This window comes from Eurypyga helias, unplaced genomic scaffold (genome assembly GCF_000690775.1).
Source record: "Eurypyga helias isolate BGI_N326 unplaced genomic scaffold, ASM69077v1 scaffold21766, whole genome shotgun sequence".
Lineage (NCBI taxonomy): Eukaryota > Metazoa > Chordata > Aves > Eurypygiformes > Eurypygidae > Eurypyga > Eurypyga helias.
In genome coordinates, this window is record NW_010258803.1 from 40,333 (window position 1) to 59,266 (window position 18,934).

Consider the following 18,934-nt stretch of genomic DNA (forward strand, 5'->3'; position numbering starts at 1 on the left):
ACGGAAACCCAAGGGGAAGCACTAAATACACCATTTGAGGATGTTTGACCTGCATTTTTTTCAGAGCTGCAAATGTCCCAGCAGGAAGGACAACACAGGAAAAAAAAAACCAACCCCAACCCAAACCCCAGTGAGGAGACGGGAGCAAGGAGAGGGACGCTTCCCGGCGAGCGGTTTTGTTAGCCGACATGGCTGGTTGCTTCACCGTGAGAATGGCTCTCGGCACTCCCGCCTCACACACCTCCAGCGAAATAATTGTCTGGTGCCAGACACACTTGGCTGTGCCTGTTGTATGCGGAGCGCGCCAGGCAGGGGCCGTCGGCCACCCACTGCCATCATTCACCAGCATCCTGCTTTGTTGTCTCCTTTTCATTTGTGCCGGTTGGGGGATGAGCTGTAACTCTTCACACCGGAGGTGGACCTGCGGCGACACACCGGGGTCAGGGCAGCTGGAGGCAGGGAGGAGGGCAGCATGGCTGTTGCTGTGGGGAGGCTGGAGGCTGGCCTCAGCCCACTTGCACCTGTGGCTCTTCCCTTCCCACTCCCCTGACCCAAAGGGCCTCTGCTCACTTCATGACCTTGGTGGAGGGCCAGGCGTGGTGGGCACCTGGATTTAGGGAAAGTCATCTGCGTTTCACACCAGGAAATGAAGTTGAACAGAAGTTCCTTAGCCCAAGTTAGCCGATTCTTTTGTTCCTTTAGGGTCTCGGACGGAGAAACGACTCCCTTCTGCTTATGGTGGCTGCCAACTCTGCGCTGGGCTCCAAAGCCCTTGCAGATACGGTGTTGTTTGTCAAGGGCTGTCTTTCGCCGCACAGGTTGTGTGGTGTGTCCTCGGGCTCCTTCGTGCTGGTGACTCGGAGGATGAGGGTGTCGTGGGCACTGGCAGCTCCAGTGCAGCAGCTGGGCTTGGGTGGTGGCAGCAAGCATGGGGTGACCTGGCCACCTTGGCAGCTTTCTAAGGTGGCTTTGTCCTCCTGTGGCAAAGGTGGGGGGCAGCCCTGCTCCTTGGGCTTGGCATGGAGATGCGGCCATTAGAACTGCCGGTAAATATTTCAAGTCTGCCTTGTATAAATAGCAGTGGGGAATTTCCTTCTGCCTGCTCCAAAGATTGTAGAGGGAGATAAACTAGGAGAGTGACAAGGTGTCCTGGTGGGGAGGAGGGATGTGCTCACTGGCATTGGGTAGCGAGTGGTGGAAAGAGAGTTTGTCCTTTGGGTTTTATCCTTTGTCCTTATGTCTGAAGATTTTTAAAGTGCATTATGTGCTGATTAAAGAGCTGTCCGAAGAGGCCTCCCAGCTAAATGAGCTCTGTCTATCGGTATTAGGACAGGTACAGGGTGGCCATCTACAGTAGTGGCATCACTTGCCAGCGTGGCACCCCCCACCTCAAGGGACCATCTCCTGTGCAGGCCCATAGGGCCACCTGCTCCAGGATGGGGAGAGAGAAGGATGCTCTAGGGCAGGGAGGAGAGGAAAGGGCTGAGAAAGTTACGGATGGAAACACGGGGCTGAGTCTGAGCTTTATGGGTGACCTGGGTCTCTAGACAAACTGAAACTGGGATAAGTAACAAATAATATAATACAGATTTCACACTGCCAATGCTGATTCTTTAAACTTAAATAAGCTATTAGAGATGTTGCCTCTTTTCTTTGCTGCTTTTGTTTATAATGCCACCGATGAGGACTGGCTTAGTTCTGTACTTGATTTAGTTTTTATATTAAGATTTAACATGGGATATCCTTCTCTTAATCCAAACACTTATGGCCTGAATGCAGAATTATATTGGAGATTTTTAAAGTACCTTTATTAAAATATAAAATTAATTTTATGGTTCTGACAGGTCTTATTTAAATACCCAGTGCCAGATGCCTTTTGTCCCAAATGACTCTAGGAAGAAAAAAAAATCCAAACTCTTAAAACTTCTCATGCAATTAAAATGCAGTAAAAGGCAAGTAAATAGTCTTACCTATGCTGTGGACTGGAGGTAATAGTTTAAAAAAAGCCCCGTCATGAATGTGTTTCTAAAAATAAATGTATGAAGCCAAAGGCACTTAAGGCAGAGTTAATGTGATATCGGATTTTTTAAATTGTATTTCTGTTGCTGCTACTCTGAGAATAGTTGAAAGAATTGTGCCATGACTACAGGGAGAGACCTTTTCAAAGGGACTGATGCAGAGGACATTCCTCCAAGGCGCTGCACCCGAGGGACTTGCTTTGGCTGCTCTGGTTGGTTCTAGAGGATGTGTCCCCCCAAGGAACTACAGAAGATCAGCTCTTGTTCACTTCTTTCAACCCTTACCCCAAAATAGTCACACTCTAAGAGTGACAATTTTCTATACTTCATTTTATTATACATTATCTTTTATTTAGCAAAAGTGAGCTTCAGCAGCACAAGCATCAAAAAGTCAGATCTTAAAAAAAAAATCTTAAAACATAGAGGAATTTTCCCCACGTGCCAGAAAATCTTTTTCAGGTAGGTTGTACTGCTGCTTCTGTTCCTCTGGGTTCCACAGCCACAAGAATCCCACTGAAAATACCAGAGCATCCTGCAACTTTATTTTCATCATATTTTTTACTTGCTGGGAGAAGGGAAAGTTACAATGAGTAAAAATGCATGAGCATGCTTATATTCCTATTCGTAAAATTAATTGTCATAATTTCAACTTTTACTGGCACAGAATAAGAAACCTGCTTTGTAGAACTTAACATCTTCGTATACCAGGCACGGCTGATAATCTCAATTCAGTCAACACTGCAAATGCTTGACTTATTTCTCCTGATTAGCCCCATTTTGGAGCACTTACAAATTCAGCAGTGGGACCTGGATGGACTCACTTTCGGAGTATGTGAAACCACCATGGTGTTGGCATACAGGAGTGATTTATGTGTTTGGGACTCCTCGGTAAGAGGATACGGTGGTGCTAACATCGCACCTACTTCATTGCTGAGGATGAGCAGCCAACCACTAGGTTGCCCAAGAGAGATGGGCAAGTGCTTCAGAGTAAATGTGGTCTGTTCTACGCTTCTGGCCACAGATAAAGCAGCTTTGGAGAAGCAAGAGTACATGGGGTTCCCATAGTTGTCATTCTCCGCTTATTGTTATTTTTGTGTACATCAGTGTTTTTGTTGGGTTCAGTTGAGACTGGGAACAAGAGAGTCAAAATAACTTCAGCAGGGTTTGTTCTTGTGGTAATTCTAACCCTCTGTGGGATGGGAAAGGTTCACGCTATTTCCAGACCCAAGAGACTCCAGTGCTTTGGATACGTTTCAGCTAGTTGCTCTGGGCCAGGTTCTGAGGTCCTTGTCTGTTGGGCTTGACTATGTCAGTAGGAGTTTATTCAAATGAGAATGATCAAAGACATCAGGGTTTGGCCCTTTATTTTTCATTTTAGGTGCTTTTTCAAGCATAACAGAGCTTCTGAACTTTTTTGAGGCTCATCCTTCACTAATTCCAGACTCAGAACCTGGCAGCTTGTCAGCAGTTTTCCTGCCTCTGTAGCTATACTGTCCACTTGAGCTGTGTTTGGAGGCAGCAAGACACCCTGGTGAGATAGAGGAATTTCTGTGCTAACATTTTTAATGTTTCTCTTTCCAGGCCTACTTCTTAGTCATTGCGAGTGTGCAGGTGGCAAAGTTCAGTGCAGAATTTGTTCACTGCCGCTCCCTGCCCTGGCGTTTTTTAAAGCACACAACCTATCGCCTTCAGTTTTACTGAATCTTGTCTAAATAAACTTATTCACCATCATTGAAGCAACCGCCAAAATATTTTTAGTGTCTCTTATGATAAATTATGTATAAAACATCTGCAAGAGGCCAAGTCTGATTCCCCACTGCTTAATCCTGTTTTCTTAGATCTACAAATGGGTGCAAATGGCTCCGTGTCAGAATGACAGTATTTTATATTCATTTTTCATGTGGGTAAACGATGACCAGACTCCAGGGAGTCCAGGCTCGGGCCAGTATCATGGTACTTACAGTTTTAACATTGTCCTCAGATGGTTTTTATTTTTTGTTTTTCACAGAATTGCAGATTCAGGGATTTATTTATTTTTTATTTAAGTTGGACAAAATCTCTAAGACCTATGTTGGTATTTATTCTGGTTTTACGTCAGATAAACTGTCAGTTTTCATATGCATGGACTGATTAAAGGCCTCAAAGTAGGGAATAGTCATTTAAGCTTCTCCCAGGAGCTGGTGAATAGGTTATAGGGAACTTGTCTGGAAGCTCCACTTCAAGAGCCAGAGTGGGCACTCCTGAAAAGAGTACTTCTTTACTTCAGAATCTCCTTTTTCCCTTGATATTGCCATTCTGGCATAAGCATGACATCTACATGGTGGGAGGCAGGTTATCCCCGAGATGGTCCCTGAGTTGCTCAGGGAACACCAGCAGCACAGCATCATTCCCTGGGCATGTTTTGTTAGCCACCGCTGAACTGGTAGTGGAATTTTTTGGCTGAGCATCCCTAAAGGTAAGACCACAGTAATAGTGTCACAGGCTTAAATAGTGGAGGTTTCACTAGTGCGCAAGTGATGTTTTATTAGCCGAATATCTTGGTCTGTGCAACCTGTGGGGTTAACTGCTATGGCAGTGTGTCATGCTCTTCACATCTGTCCTGGCCTGGGCTCTTGGGCTGGCGTGGTTGGCACCAGCGTGAGGATTTCTGAATGTCTTGGCCTCGTGTCATGTAGATGTGCGGAGTGAGCGCTGAGGGGATAGCTCAACATCCTGGAAAGGGGACAGGATGCCTTGGTGTTAGACGGTTGTTTGCAGATGAGAGGGTCTGAAAGCATCTCCCAGAGACTGACGCTCCCCTCAGCTTAGTGCAGTGGTGAAACCCAGAAAAAGGTGTACCAGAATGCGCCAGGAAGAGGAACTTTATCCCTTTCCCTGCTAAAAATTCTGTGTTCCTGCACTTTCTCCATGGCATCAAGCCCTTGGGGTGGTTGCACGTAGGCAGCGTGAGGAGACAGCCCTGCGGAGGGCTGGGGAGAGGGGAAGCTCTCATGTCCAAAGCTGTACTCCCAGCGTGTCCAACTGTGCAGCGGGTGGCAGAGGCGGGACCCTGAAGCCATGTAGAGTCTTTATCAGCACTGAGGGACTTCCAATGTGTGTGAAGTCTTTTGTGTGAAAGTATTTGCAGGATCAGGTTGCTGCAGTGTAAGTGCCTTTGAGGCCTTTGCCGCATTATAGATTTTCTTCTGATGTCTCCCATGCAAATATTTAACCTGTCTGGTTCCTGAGAGCTACGAAGGCTGTTACGTGAGTGGCAGGTTGTCTCTGCAGTCTTTCATGTGTTCACACAGAGCCCTTGGTCCTGCTCCCCTTCCCTTCCCAAAATTGGGCATGAAGTGCCATGGGGGACCTGGCACTTGGGGTATATTAATGCTATGTGGGGCTTGTGCACCCCAAATAATGTCTTTTTCCCTAACTGCATCAGCTGACCAAGTAAAAGATATTTAAATGAGATTTAAAAGAAAACCTCATTTAGAGAGACGGTGTTTTCAAAAGGCTGGGTTAAGAGTGAGCATGCTGTTCCCCGTGCAGTCTCCCTGCTCCAACACCAGGTAGTTCCCTTGCTTCTGCAAAGTGATAGCTTAAAAAATGAAAATACCTGGAGCCTGGATCCTGCAGTTGCTCTTAGTCCACCTCCCCACAATCATCCCTTCTAATAATTTGATATACATATCCTATACTCACTCAAGACACACTTGATGAGCTAATTGCAGTGGCATGTGGGTCAGAGCTCTGCCCTCCTGAGCACCAGCCTTACTGATTTCGGTGGTTAGTCCTGAACTGGACCTGAATAATTGAGAAGGGAGTTGGGTTGGGTGGCTTATAGCTACTTAAAATGATACAGCTTGGAGGAATATACAAGTGTGCAAACAAAACTTGAAGATGCAGCTTAGATTCCATCACTAGTTCATAGCCTCTGGGCTTTATTAGACCCTTCAGACTTTACCTAATTTTGGCGTTATTCCCTCGTCATTATGTCATGGATATGAGGTGGAGACAAGGTCATTCTCGCCTATGCTGTGGTCATGTAAAGGAGTCACGTGGCTGTGGTAGGGTGTAGGCAGTATTTGAACAGGTTTCAACTATTTTAAGCACCCTTGGCCATGCCGGGGTTCACACTGGAAGATTCTGTTTTGCCAGAGAGTAAATTTTACTCTCCCATCAGATGTGATATATGCTGTGAACTATGGAAATGCTCTTTGTCTCGGTTCATTGCAATGGAGTTACTAAGCTGGAAAGCCACTCTCCATCACAGATGCTAATGGTCCCAGCCTCGGCATATCTGTACATCCTTCCTCTTCATTAACTGGAGTTGGTTTCAAGTGCCAAGAATGGTTTCCCTGACTTTGTAGTTGCATGAATGCAACAAAAGCAACAAAATCTCAGTTCCCTCTGAGAGACTGTTCCCCAGAAATCTGTTTTAGCAGATCAGCTCCAAGATGCTCGTGGGCAGCATAAGCAGCTGTAGTTTCTTTTTCTCTGTGGTTCCTTTTGCAGGATTTATACCTTAAAAAACGAAAAAGCAATGGTAGATAGACTCAAAGTATCCAGGCCACCTGCACCTTCATTGTGTTTTTTCCTTCATCTCTTTATTTCTCTGAAACTGGCTGGTGCTCAGACATTTGTGATAGGTACATGTGAACCTCACACTGCTCAGGTGCCCGCTTTCTCCTTTCTTTCCCCGTGCTTTTCTGGCTCCTGCTCTCCCTCTCCCAGGAAATATTTGAAAGATAATTTGGCATATTTTCTGCCACCTTCACATATCTCCCTGACTTCATGTTTTCTTAGCTGGAAGATAGCTTTTCAACATATATATGTAATCCTTTTCACCTAGACATGTGAGGAATTCCAATCTCTTCCAGTGGGAGTTTTCAGGAAGGTTTAGGTTAAATGGGCCAATAAGGCAAAAGCATGTAGCAGAAGATCTCACCCTCTAAAGACATCTTTTCTCTTTAGCTCTTTCCCCCTCCTCCCCGGAAAATATATCAGAATATCTAGCTGTCAAAGAATTTAAACAATAATACCTGATCTGAAGGCTAGAGTGCTGAGCTTTTGAAGATAAAGATTGTAATCTCTTTATGGTGTATCCAGGGACTAATGGAGCTGGAGGGCAGGTGTCCCGAGCAGCAGACTGCCATGGGGATGACGTTCCAACTTGGCGGGACTTTAGCTTACCTGCGCTCTCAATGGAAATTCTCTTGGACTTGTCTAGCACTTTTGCTGTGGCCGTGGCATCTTTATCATAGAAACAAGACAGCAAGCTGAGTCCAGTTTACATTGATTTAAATCTTGTTGGTGGTGGCTGAGCTCTTCTGCTGCATGTGAGTGGAGTGGGAGATCTCAGCACCCCAATCTGCTGGGCCAGCCTCCATCCCCCAGAAACTCTTGTTGTAGGCTTCAGGGCTGGGCTTCATCCCAGCTGATCATAGCTGACTAGATGTGTTGTCCAAGATCCCTGCCTTGGCTTCTGAGAGAATTTAGGCAGATATCTGTTGTGAAAAGGAGAATCAACTGTAAGGGATGCCTTAGGCTGGAAGCCAACTGGGTTATGAATCCAACCCTAAAGCCGCACAGGGGAGATCATCTTGTAGGAAAAGAGATCAAAGATCCCCAGAATAAAAATGTTTCCAACATCATAAGACCCAGATTTTTTCAGAATTGGGTACTTATGGGTGGCCTTAGCCTGTGCTTCAGCAGTTAGGATCGCAGCAGGGAGCAGACAGCCACTACTGAACCTCCTTCCCTCTGCTGCCTGCTCCTAGACTTTGGGTGCAGGATGATACTCCTTGGATCTTTGGGCTCGAGATCCTCCTTGGGGCACTGGGGAACGTATGCTGGTGTATTTAGTGGTGTGGGTGTCACGCTGGGTGCTTGCCCATCTGCTGCTGCTCGGCCTGTGCTGTGGCACTAGCCCAGGAGGGATCTCAGCACTGGTGTAACCTTTGCAGCCTGCAGGAAAGGTGACTTCCATTTAATTCTAAATTATGACATTATTTTATTAGATCTTTAAACTTTATTTAAATTCTTTATTTAAAAAGGGGGAGGAAGGTATCATATTTTAATTAGTAGCAGTGTCAAAGGAGACCTAGATTAATTATTTGAAATCACTCCATCCAGATGGTTTTAATTTTCACAGCAGGGAACCGGCATCTTTTTAAGGTGATATTTTTCAAATTAAAATCAGCTTGGATATTACTCATACTGGCTGCAGAGCGAGGGGGTGGGGAACACGAGCCGGCATGCCCTGTGTTTCTCCATCCGAGTGCAGTCTGCCAGGGAGACCTGCGTTGGAGTGGTGTGGGTTGCCGACTGGCTGGCAGGACTGCGGGTCAAGGCTCTTGTGTTGGAGTGCTTTATCGACGTTAGCTCCTACTTTGGCTGGCCAAACCCTCTATCTGACATTCAGCATTATTCTTAGCAGCTTTAATTGCAGCCCTGAGACTGGAACGGACAGGGTATGCCTTGCAGCTTAGATGGGAACTGGCTGTGTCCTGTTCTTGCTTGTGTGCAAGCCGTGGAGCCCTTGCTTGACCCCTTTGGTGGGTGGCCCTGGGTCCGTCTGCCTGGGTGGGTTCGACACTGTAGATCTCTGAGCAACTCTTTGGTGCTCTAGGTGTATGCCGTGCTTCTTGGGCCAGTCTTTGGGATCTCTTGTGCTGACTCCATGGCCTTCCCTCGCGTGGGCTGCTGCTGTCCCCACCTGAGGTCGAACATTAGTCCTCTTAATGTCCTTGTTCATTTGAGGGGGAGACCTTTCACAGCCACCCCTTTAAAGATAGCCTTACCTCTGGCTACTCCCCGGTTCGTTAATGCTGTGTTGCATCTGAGCGCCCTCCCTGGTCTTCTTGAAGCAGTGGGCAGTCACCAAGTTACATTCCATGTTGCTCATCGTCTTGAAGACCCATCTTTGACCCTGTGCCACCCTGCCCCATCCTGGCTTTGCTCATCTTCATATCCTTGCTACAATGAGTTGTTTCTGGTTCGTGTGGCCCTTCCTCACTGAAGTGTGTGGGTAGTCACTGCTTTGATACCACCTTGGCAAGGTGTGCGGGGAAAGCCTGCAGCACCCGGCTGTCGCTGGTAAGCTGCTTTCCATGAAGGTACCCCAAAATATAGTGCCTTTCAGAAAGACTTAGATAAATAACCATGTTTATGCATGATTGCAAGTAATATTCTGCTATAATACAGGCTTTATCGCACTTGCTGTCAGAAATAAGCTATTTTTTAAATATCCCATTGATCACAGGTTTAACAAATATATCTAATGGAAAGCCCTCAACTTGCATATGTGACTGAGCTGCAAAGGGAAAACTCCGTTTAGGGCCTTTGTGAGTTAACATTTTGTGATATTTGCACTGCTGCAGAAGCCAAAAGCTGACTTTACAAGTGGGAAAAGTATTAATGTGTTTAAATGAAACAAACTCCTATTTCTATCCCCATGGTAAAGCCTTACAGCGAGCATATTTGCTCTTAGAGGGTTTTAAAGTTTGAAATATGAATGCCAAAAAGAATGTGACTTTTTGCAGCACAGATCAAACATTCTCCAGAGTTTGGCAAAAGCCGTGTTTCTACGGTAAGGCTCGGGTCTTACAAGCGTGAGTATTTCCAGAGCAGGACCGTGGATTTGCACTTGCTGACACTTACACATTCTTGCGCTGTGTTTCGACCATGTCTCCTTTCTCCCCCTCCATATCGGAGATGGATATGAACCAAAATGTCCAGCCTGCCTGTTCCTGCCTCTCCAGGGATATTCCTGGAATCTGAACCTTGAGCATGACTGGAATTCGTGTTTAGACCAGAGATGGAATAAAAGGCTGAATTTGGACGTGTCTAGGTTTTTGAGATGATGATGGCATGCCACCCATCTGGGTGGGAGCTCAACCACTTCTGCAAATACAATTTTGTTGGGGCAGGTGGTTTATGGAGATGCAGCAGAAATCTGTCCTCTAACTCCTGGTAATGCTGCAAACCAGCTCTGGCCTCCATAAACGTGTGAGGCACTATGAGGTTGGCCATATTTCTCCCGGCTAGAGGAGTAGTCACGGACCTGGACTGCCAGAAAGCAGTTAGTGACCTCCTGGGACCGTGGCTAGACACACAGAGGACGTGCAGGGCATTCACCAGAGAGAACGAGCAGTGACAGATTTCTCCCCTGCTACCTGTTGTGGTGATCTTCAGGAGATCACTGCAATGTTTTCCACCATGGGCGTGTGGCTGGATCACTTCTGTGAAGTGTTTGAGGGCTGCTGGCAGTGGGGAAAGGTTTTTCTTTCTTGTCATGCTAATATTTATTTTTCAGGAGAATAAAGTCCGCGGTCTTACACCCTGAGAACCCTCCTGCAGCCTGAAGGAGAGCATCTAGCTTTATACTGCTGATGGGGTGGTGGGGTTGTGTGGGCTGAAGGAGCACACACACATAGATGCGCATGTCATGATAAACTGGCATTAAATCTGGAGCGTCCGCACAGGAGTCAGTGCAGATGCGCCAGATCTGCACCTGTGGGCGAGTCTGGAGCTCAGCCCCGGGTGGTCCCTTGGCTTGTTCCCTTGCAGAGCATCCCAGTGCGCCGTGGTTCAGGTAGAGGACAACGCGCTGATGAGCTTTGCGCGCTCTGACTTTGTTGGACCACATTGGTAAACGCTTTTTTTTCTTCTTCCTTTACAAGCCCAGCTTCTAGTGGAAACAGACACTTTTGGCAGTCAAGTCCGGATCAAAGGGAAGGAGACAGACTTCTACCTTTGCATGAACAGGAAAGGCAAGCTAGTGGGGAAGGTAAGTGTTTCCTATTAATTCGTTTGTAACATGAGTGTTACCTTTAGCAGCCTCCTGAAGGCTGTAATGATGTGTTCGAGCTTCGCCTGTCAGCCTCAAATGAAAAGCAGGATGGAGGGGTTTGTGAGGCAGCCCGTTCCCTCCTGAGCCCCCCACCACGTCCATAAATTGGAGCTCTGCAGCGAGCCCTGGGATTCTCTGACGACACTTTGGATGCGGACGGGCTCATGTTTACGGTTGCGTTCAGTTGCCGTGAGGTGTCGTAGAAGCATAGCCATCTCGGCAGCCCAGCGTTGCAGCCACCTCCGCAATAACCTTCCTACCTGATCTTTCTTCGGAGTGAAATTCAAAATGAAAGGGCAGGTGGGACACTGTGCTGGGGAGGTAGGCATCACCATTCCAGTGGTGAGCCAGGGGATGGAGCGGCAGGGCTAATGCTGGAATCCCAACACCGTACTGGGGCTGGGCCTCACGGTTCTAGCATTACAGGAATATTTTATTACTTTGGATCCCCGCACAATGGGAGCATGTAACAAATTACAGCGTGTTCACCCAGCTAGCTTAACTTCTTTGCTGAAGTCATATTTTTTATGTATTAACTTGTTTTTGTAACTCAGGCAGTTCTTCTGTATTGTTGGCAAACCCAGAAGCTTGCTAATCAGGCAGGAGCTTGCTCAAAGCTAAAATATCACCAAAATATAAATATAGAATAACATATCTCAGCCCTGAAAAGGCCACCTCCTCCACTGCCCGCACTTTGCACCTCCGGGAATTGAAATCTGGCATCTTTGTGGCTGTGAAAAAGGGAAGCTGAGTTTTGTTTGGAGTCAACACAGCCAAAGCCACGCTCCCAAACAGAAACCAGAAACCAAATTGCTCTCATGAAACATTATTTACTTTTGTGGTCCCAAGAGTGACACTGGCGGGACAAGTGCCTTTCACGGAGGGTCCCTCTTGCCACTGTTGTTTTCCTCGCAAGCAGTGCAGATGCTTCTGGCGGGACCAAGCCCAGATCTTTCGCAGCAGCCGCTGGCCGTGGCAGCTTGCCTGACTCACTGCGGAGCCGGCAGCATCCAGGACGCTGCTCGAAGTCGGTGGGTCTTGGAAGTTGGTGCTCTGGGAGGACTGGACCACAGCAGCTGGTTCTCTCTGCTCCCTGCACCTCTGTGGTGCAATTACTGCTCTGAATGAGGCACCGCTGTTTGATCTTGGACAAGGAAATTTGTGTTTTAAGCAGATGTCTCAGTATATACATGGATGGTTTTGAATATGGCACTTAACCCAAACCTGGCCCTTGGTGGGTTTTTTCCCCTTAATTTTCCATCCTTTAAATGCGGTAATATTTTTTTTCCCTGAAACATTATAAGACTGATTTTGATAATAATGTTTATGAGGTGCTGATAACACAGTAATGGGGACCTTAGATGCACCCAAATTAGAAGGGGTAAAATGAGCATGAAATCTTACCTTTTTCTTTCATATACCTTACCCCAGGGTGGATCAGTGATAGTGCACAGTGCAACCCACATCCTTTCCTGGTCTGCACTGAGTGTCCAGGAGCGTCCTGGCAAAGTCACAGGCTGTTTTTCAAAACATACAGTATATTTTGGCAAAATTCATCCCTTGATTTGGCCCATTGGGCACCAAGGCAAGACAGTTCTGTAGCTTGCTACCTTTCACGCAGCGTAAAGCTATTTTTTTTTCTTGACGTGCTTTTCATAATGTTAATTTGGCAATGGTGTGTTATTAAAAAAAAAAAAATCAAATCTATTCTTGTAAATATGAGCCTTCCCACCCCAGACTGCTGACAAGTTCATAAACCAGCCGACCTGAGCAGGAGGGGGTACGGAGCATGGCGTTTGGAAGGAAAATATTCCAGACGCATTGCCCGTATTAGCAGCTTCTCATGAGCAAAAAAAGAAAATAATAGCATGTCTTCTTGATACCAAAGAGTGTGGTTTTAATTAGTATCATAGTTTCAGCTCTTTTTGTGGCGAGAGTTTGAGGGAATGCTTTTTAGCCTGAATGCTCTAAACAGCTAGTAAACCCCAAGGAAAACATTAGATAAAAGTTACGCCTGGGCTTATACAAATATTTAAGTTCAGTCTGGGGGTGGAGGGGAATGAAACCCATAAACTGATTGTTTCACGGTCGCCCCGGTATGTTCATTTGGCAAGAGAGGAGCCATGGGACCAAAACGGGTCTTTTTCTCTGCTCATTTCCTATTGCCTTACACTGCATAATCCCTAACAATACCCGCATATGCCATCTGGCTTTGTTCTCCTCCTCAGTCAGCAGTTTTGGATCTCCCTCCCCAGTTGAAAACCTGCTTTGAATTTAGTCCTTTTTGTTTCCCATAATCACCTACAAAGGGTATTACAGACCGGAGCAGGTGGTTGTTGTTCTCAGCTGGAACTGGTGACGCAGGCAGGAGCTCCAGAGCCGGGGCTTGCTCCCCACCTCGGAGCCGGTTGTGTTGCAGGCCAACAGACTAACCCACAGGGCTGAGAAGAGCAGCCTTTGCATCTTTTTATTTACCTATCAGAAATTGCACCTACGTCAGCGTTTCTGAGTGGAGGCCATACGACGAAGCTTTCTCAGGCTCTTTCTCAAGCTTCCCAAACCTTGTGTTTTCTCCCTCGCTTGGTTGTGACCGTATGTGTGTTCCCAGCCAATGTTGGCCAAAGGGCTCAGAAGTGTTTTGGGCAGGCTTCTAACTTTATGTATTGTCACAGCATGCAACTGCTGAGGTCACCGACGCTCTACGTGCTGCTTATGAAAACTGGAGACAGGGCAGGTGTTGTACAGAGTCACTTTTCTGTTAAAGGTGAACAGCACCAGGGGAAAACAAATTGGATTGTGTTTCTTCACTGATTCTTGGTGTTATGTTGAAGAAGGCCTGAGAAAGATTCCATTTTATATTTTTCCTTCTGACTGTATTTTTTTTGCCTGTGGGTTTTTGGTGCCTCTGTGTATACACATGTGGAAATTGTAGGTCCTGAGTTTTCTGATTTTGCTGAAGTTTTCTATGGACCACCGAACTTTATGGTGGAGTATATTACAAGGAGAGAGATTAAAATATGAAAACGCAAAGCAGAAACACTTGGTGATTTTGTTAAAAACTTTTAAAAAAATTATTGTTACTGTTTATCTCAGGCTTCTTACAAACATGGGGGAGAAGGGGACTCTGAAGGGGTCAGCCATCCTTCCCAGGGGAGGTGCAGTATGACTTGTCCACTTGTGACAAGGCACAGTGTAACTGGTCACCTAGAATGCAAGGACTCTGGATATTTGCAATAATTCAGTGTTAAAGGAGAAGAGGAGCTAATGGTCTCTTTGCAGGAGCTCGGAGTTTCTAACTGTGATTCTCCTGGTGAGTCCTCCTGTTTTTTTTCTCTGTCCCAGCTTCTCTTATCTCGTGCATTGAGATAAGGATGTCAATAAAGTGGGGACTTCATGTTTGTAAAAGGCTGTCAAAGATAAGTCTTTCAAGGGTTAGCAGCCTGGGGTGTGGGCAGGTGGCTGTTAATCAGCTTGGCCACCTCTGACTGCTCTTGTTGTGCCTGTCCCTACAGCAAATCTGTGCTATCTAGAATTGCAGGATGCTGCGGAGATTTCCTTTTCCTACCCCTTCCCAGTCCCCTCGTCAGGAGAGTGTTTGCAAGAGGTCGGCCATCTCTCTGAAGCTTAAGCTGGATCTGTCAGCAGCATTACACCTTCCTGTAGGCACTGCTAGGGCTGGTGGCTGCTGTGTGGAGGTCAGAGCATCTCCTAATCCCCAGGCACCGTTGCCAGGGAATTTCCTGTGGTTCTCCACCACCACCCATGGGATCAGGCAGTCTGGGCGACACTCATGTTTGGGTTATAGCAGGTACCCGTAACGGGGGTGTTTGCACTCACAGCTATAGGGGGAGGGGAGAGAATAGGCCTGCTTTCTGGACTGACCAAGGGCAGAGGAGAATGGCCTTTGGCTTCCTGCAAAACTGCCAAGTGGGATGAGAGGCTGTTTATTGCCACCCACAAGAAGGGAGACATCAGTTTTTGGCACAAGATACAGAAGCAGGGAAGGTAAGTAATGACTGGAAGGAATCCAGAACATATGAGAAGAATAGGGAAACAGCATAGCATGTCTTCCATTTGATCCAGAAGTTTCTTCAGAAGATGCTCTAAACAATCCATTCCACTGATGTGCTTTTGTGGCATGAGGCAGATTATATCTTTTCCAGATCCAGCAGCAATATCATTCCCTGTTGGCTCTCTCCATTGGTTTCATTTTGAGAACAGGTCCACCTCTCCATGCATTAAGTCATTCCTTGGGCTTTCCAGGAAGGAGAAGCAGGTAGTGGGTGATGAAGCCATCTCCTCAGGGTGGGATGGGGCTCAGAGTGCAAGTGGAGTTGAGGCAGCGTGGTGACTGTCAGTTGCGTGCTGTGCTCCCGTGTGATGCTGTTCCACATAGTGTGGCTGTCATCTTGACACTGAGAGTCTGCAAGAAACTCCTACATCACTGAAAATGGGGACAAATCCTTCTTCTGAGGTAGGATGTGGCTATGGAGAAAACTGCAGAAATAGGGTCAGAGTTAGAAAAGTGATAGACAGAATGGGCTCTATCACAGGTATCATCCCTGCCAGCTCTACAGAAAGTGAGACCAGTAAAGGTGTATCCCAAGAAGTCCCTGCTCATTACATCAGTTCAACTTCTTCTAAGGATTCAAGCCTGAGAGCATGCAACACTATAAAATAGGTGATTTCCTGCCAAATCCATATGCTGACTTGCACTGTCTCTCTGGGTTTTCTTTAAAAAAATCCTCAATTAGGTGGCATACACACACTCTCAGAAAATCATTGTAATATATATGCATTAGTTTTGAAAACAAAATTATTTAGTTTGGTTCTATTCCTCCTTTCTCTGCGCTTAATGTGAACGGAGGGGAAAAAGCTGTTGATTGAAAGTTAGGAACCCCTTGGCTGTTTGGGGTGGCTGAGGCATAGCTTCAGCTTGATGCCAGGTAACTTGGGGGCTTTCTGAGGACAGCTTTGCTGATGCCGGGTCTGTAGCACTGAAGCCCTCCCGGTGCTCACAAAGCACAGACGAGCAGCGCTGAGCTTGTGCCCTCGAGCACAGTCCAGCTCCTGAAGAAAAGCTCTGCCAGCCGAAGCGTGGCTGTGCCAGGGGCACGTCATCTGTGCTGGGGGCTGGAGGTGGTGTGGTTCTGCTGGCCACCATCACCTCTCCCCCCACGCCTGACCAGCACCGCTGTGCTGATACCACTGACAGCATCGACCTGCCTCTGAGACGTAAGATTTTTTCTGGTGTGATAACTGCTTTCCAAGCCAATATATTTCTTAATGTTACCAGAAAGTTGCTAATACCATATGGCAAGGCTCTCTGTATTTTTGCAGGACAACAAACAAATTGTTGCTAGATGCCAGACTGCTCTGGCAGAGCTTTATCACTGATGCCTGCCAGCAGTAGCCTTTAGGGGATAGTAATAATTTGGGGTTGTTTACATTACAGCTTTAAAATAGGGGTTTTCTTGAAGCATGTGTGTGTGTTTAGTGAGGAAAGTTGGCTAAAAAAACTCTGACGGCATCAAAGAGTGAAGGCGCTCGCTACAGCCCATGTATGTGGTCTTGGCCCTTTATAATACCTCTGGCCTTAGAGGAGAAGGACCTTGTTGTATTACAGGAGGTCCAGGTGGTTCGATGGGAGCCACCCTTTGTAGGACAAGGGGACTTACTGGGGTGGAGACACCAGGTGGGTTCTCCAAAGCTTTATCTGTGCATTTGGGCGTTGTCATCAGTAGACTTTGGCCAAGGCTAGGGCTGAGCTTTCTTGAAAAGCTGCCTTCGAAACACCGATGGTGGGAAACCAGGGCCGTGCTGTAAAGTCAGGGGTCCATGACAGCCTGAGACGAGGAGACTCAGGGGATGAGTCTGAGCCTGATGTCCTTCACGTGCCCGAGTCCTGCACGGCATTTGGCCATGAGTGTTCCCCTGCGCCAGAGTCTGTCCCCAACAGCCAGATGTGCTGCAAAGGTGTTGGGAGATGGCAAGGGCAGAGGGGCGCTCAAGAGGTTTGCAGTTTGAAACTTCGGTGCAGTAGATGAGGTGTTTGCACTCCTCAGCTTGTATATTTAAAACCACGCCTAACTGCATCTTGGATTTGGGGCAGAACTCTGAGTTTCACAGGGTTTTGATGCTTATCCAGGATTTTTCCCAGAGTTGCATAGTATTTGGGTTGCTTGAAAGGGGCTTGTAAAACCTAACAGTTTCTGGGCCTGAATGCTGAATTTGCAACAAAAACACGACCAGAATTAGTGGGGTGTCGGGTTTAATAGCATGTGTTTTGTGGATCTCTTTGTCACATGTTCAGCCATAAACTGTTCTGACTTGGCATCTCACGTGAAAGCAGAACTTGACATGACTTTTGCTGGATCTCGCTCAGATCTCATTTTGGACTGTAGTCTGGTTCTTCATATAGGGAGGGATTGGTCCTTTTTTTAAGTGAACTCTTCCCAGACTTCTGCTCCCCTGCGAGTTTGTTTTAGCTTAAGTCATCTAAATAAATGCCTTCAGTGGAACCTGAAGCCAAGCAACGTTGGACCCTGTCATATATTGAACAAGGACCTGATCTGAAACCAGTCTCAAGCGTCTGAAAATCTTGAATCAGGGCCTGCAGGATTGCAAAGGTCTTAAAAGCAATGAGATGACAAAACCAGTTTTCTTTCAGCTGAGCCATTAGAATCCTCTGCATTCACCTAATCAGGCTTTTTCCAGCAACCAGTGTAAAAAGTTTGAATTATTGTTCTGAAAACTTAGAAGCTGAGATTTTTCATGAAATGAAAAGCAGAAGCTAAAATCAGCAATCACACTCCTCCATTTTCATCCCCCAAATACGATGAGGCTTTTGGTACCACTGCAACCTTTCACAGCTGCTCCTTTCCCACTGCTGAGCTACCGCAACCATCACACTAAAACTTCGGTGGGTGCTGGTGGCATTTATATCATCTGGTTCATTTGTTGCAATTTCAAATCTCTACAGTGCTGGAAATGTGCCCAAACTGCCCAAGGAGGGGTTGCAGGTGTTATGGTAGGGTCGCTGTTACCACGCAGTCTCAGGGTGTGTGGACACAAGAATTTGTCAGGTTGCTTCTTGGTAGGTGTGATCATAGAATCACAGAATGGTTTGGGTGGGAAGGGACCTTAAAGATCATCTAGTTCCAACCCCCCTGCCATGGGCAGGGACACCTTGCACTAGACCAGGTTGCTCAAAGCCACATCCAGCCTGGCCTTGAAGACATCCAGGGATGGGGCATCCACAACCATGGATGTGCAAGTGATGTGCCAAGAACTGGCCAGACCCCGTCGTGCCCATTCCCTAAGGTGGCTCTGCCCCACGCTGCGAAGCTGCAGGCAGCACAGGGATGGGGTGTCGCAGCCTGAGGTGGGTACTGTTGTGTTGGGTTTGCACGCACGGCGAGCAGCAGCCGTGCTGGCACAGCTCCTGTCCTTGAGCATTATCCGGCCCTTCCAGGAGACCTTGCTCTGGATGGCATAACCGTAATGATCCCTGAGAAGCCATTTATGTTTGAGCCCAGTGCAATTACTTCCCGGTGTTTATTGCACTGGGGCTGCCTTGGCACAAAGCAGATAGGCTCCCATGCTGCGGTGGTTCCTCCAAAGTGGTAGCAGTTTGTGCGAGCTCACTGGACCTTTGCAGCGTTAATATTTGCTATGAGAAATGGGCCTTGTCCTGGTCCTGTATTTGTGATGATTTGTTTACGGCAGTGTTGTACACAGAAGTTTCTCTGGAAGTGGGGGAGGAGAGGGGAAAATGATGTCCACATGGGTAATGAACTTTGTGGAAGACATTCAGATGTTTTGTGAGGGTGTGGGATAGCAGGCGGCTGTCTCGGTGTTGCAGGGAGACTAGGGGTCATTTTGAAGTGTTCAGAAGAAGGAGAGTAGTTTGGTGGCTATCGATAAACACTGAACGGACTTGGGGAGGAGAGACGGGAGAGTTTTTCCCATCAGAGGGAATGGGGGGATAGCTCAGGAAAGCTGGCGGTGCTTGAGCTCAAGCACAAAAGGCTGAGATGGAGGAAACGTACCTATATGGAGAAGACCCCTTTATTTAAAA

General features: G+C 47.0%; 1 protein-coding gene across 1 annotated transcript in view; it reads left to right on the top strand.

The window, feature by feature from the left end:
* FGF18 (fibroblast growth factor 18) overlaps positions 1-18,934 on the top strand; it is a 44,389-nt gene that overhangs the window by 14,720 nt on the left and 10,735 nt on the right. The window contains exon 2 of the mRNA XM_010154500.1: positions 10,685-10,791. Within this exon, the coding sequence (XP_010152802.1) occupies positions 10,685-10,791 (107 nt within the window). The remainder of the gene's footprint in view (positions 1-10,684; positions 10,792-18,934) is intronic.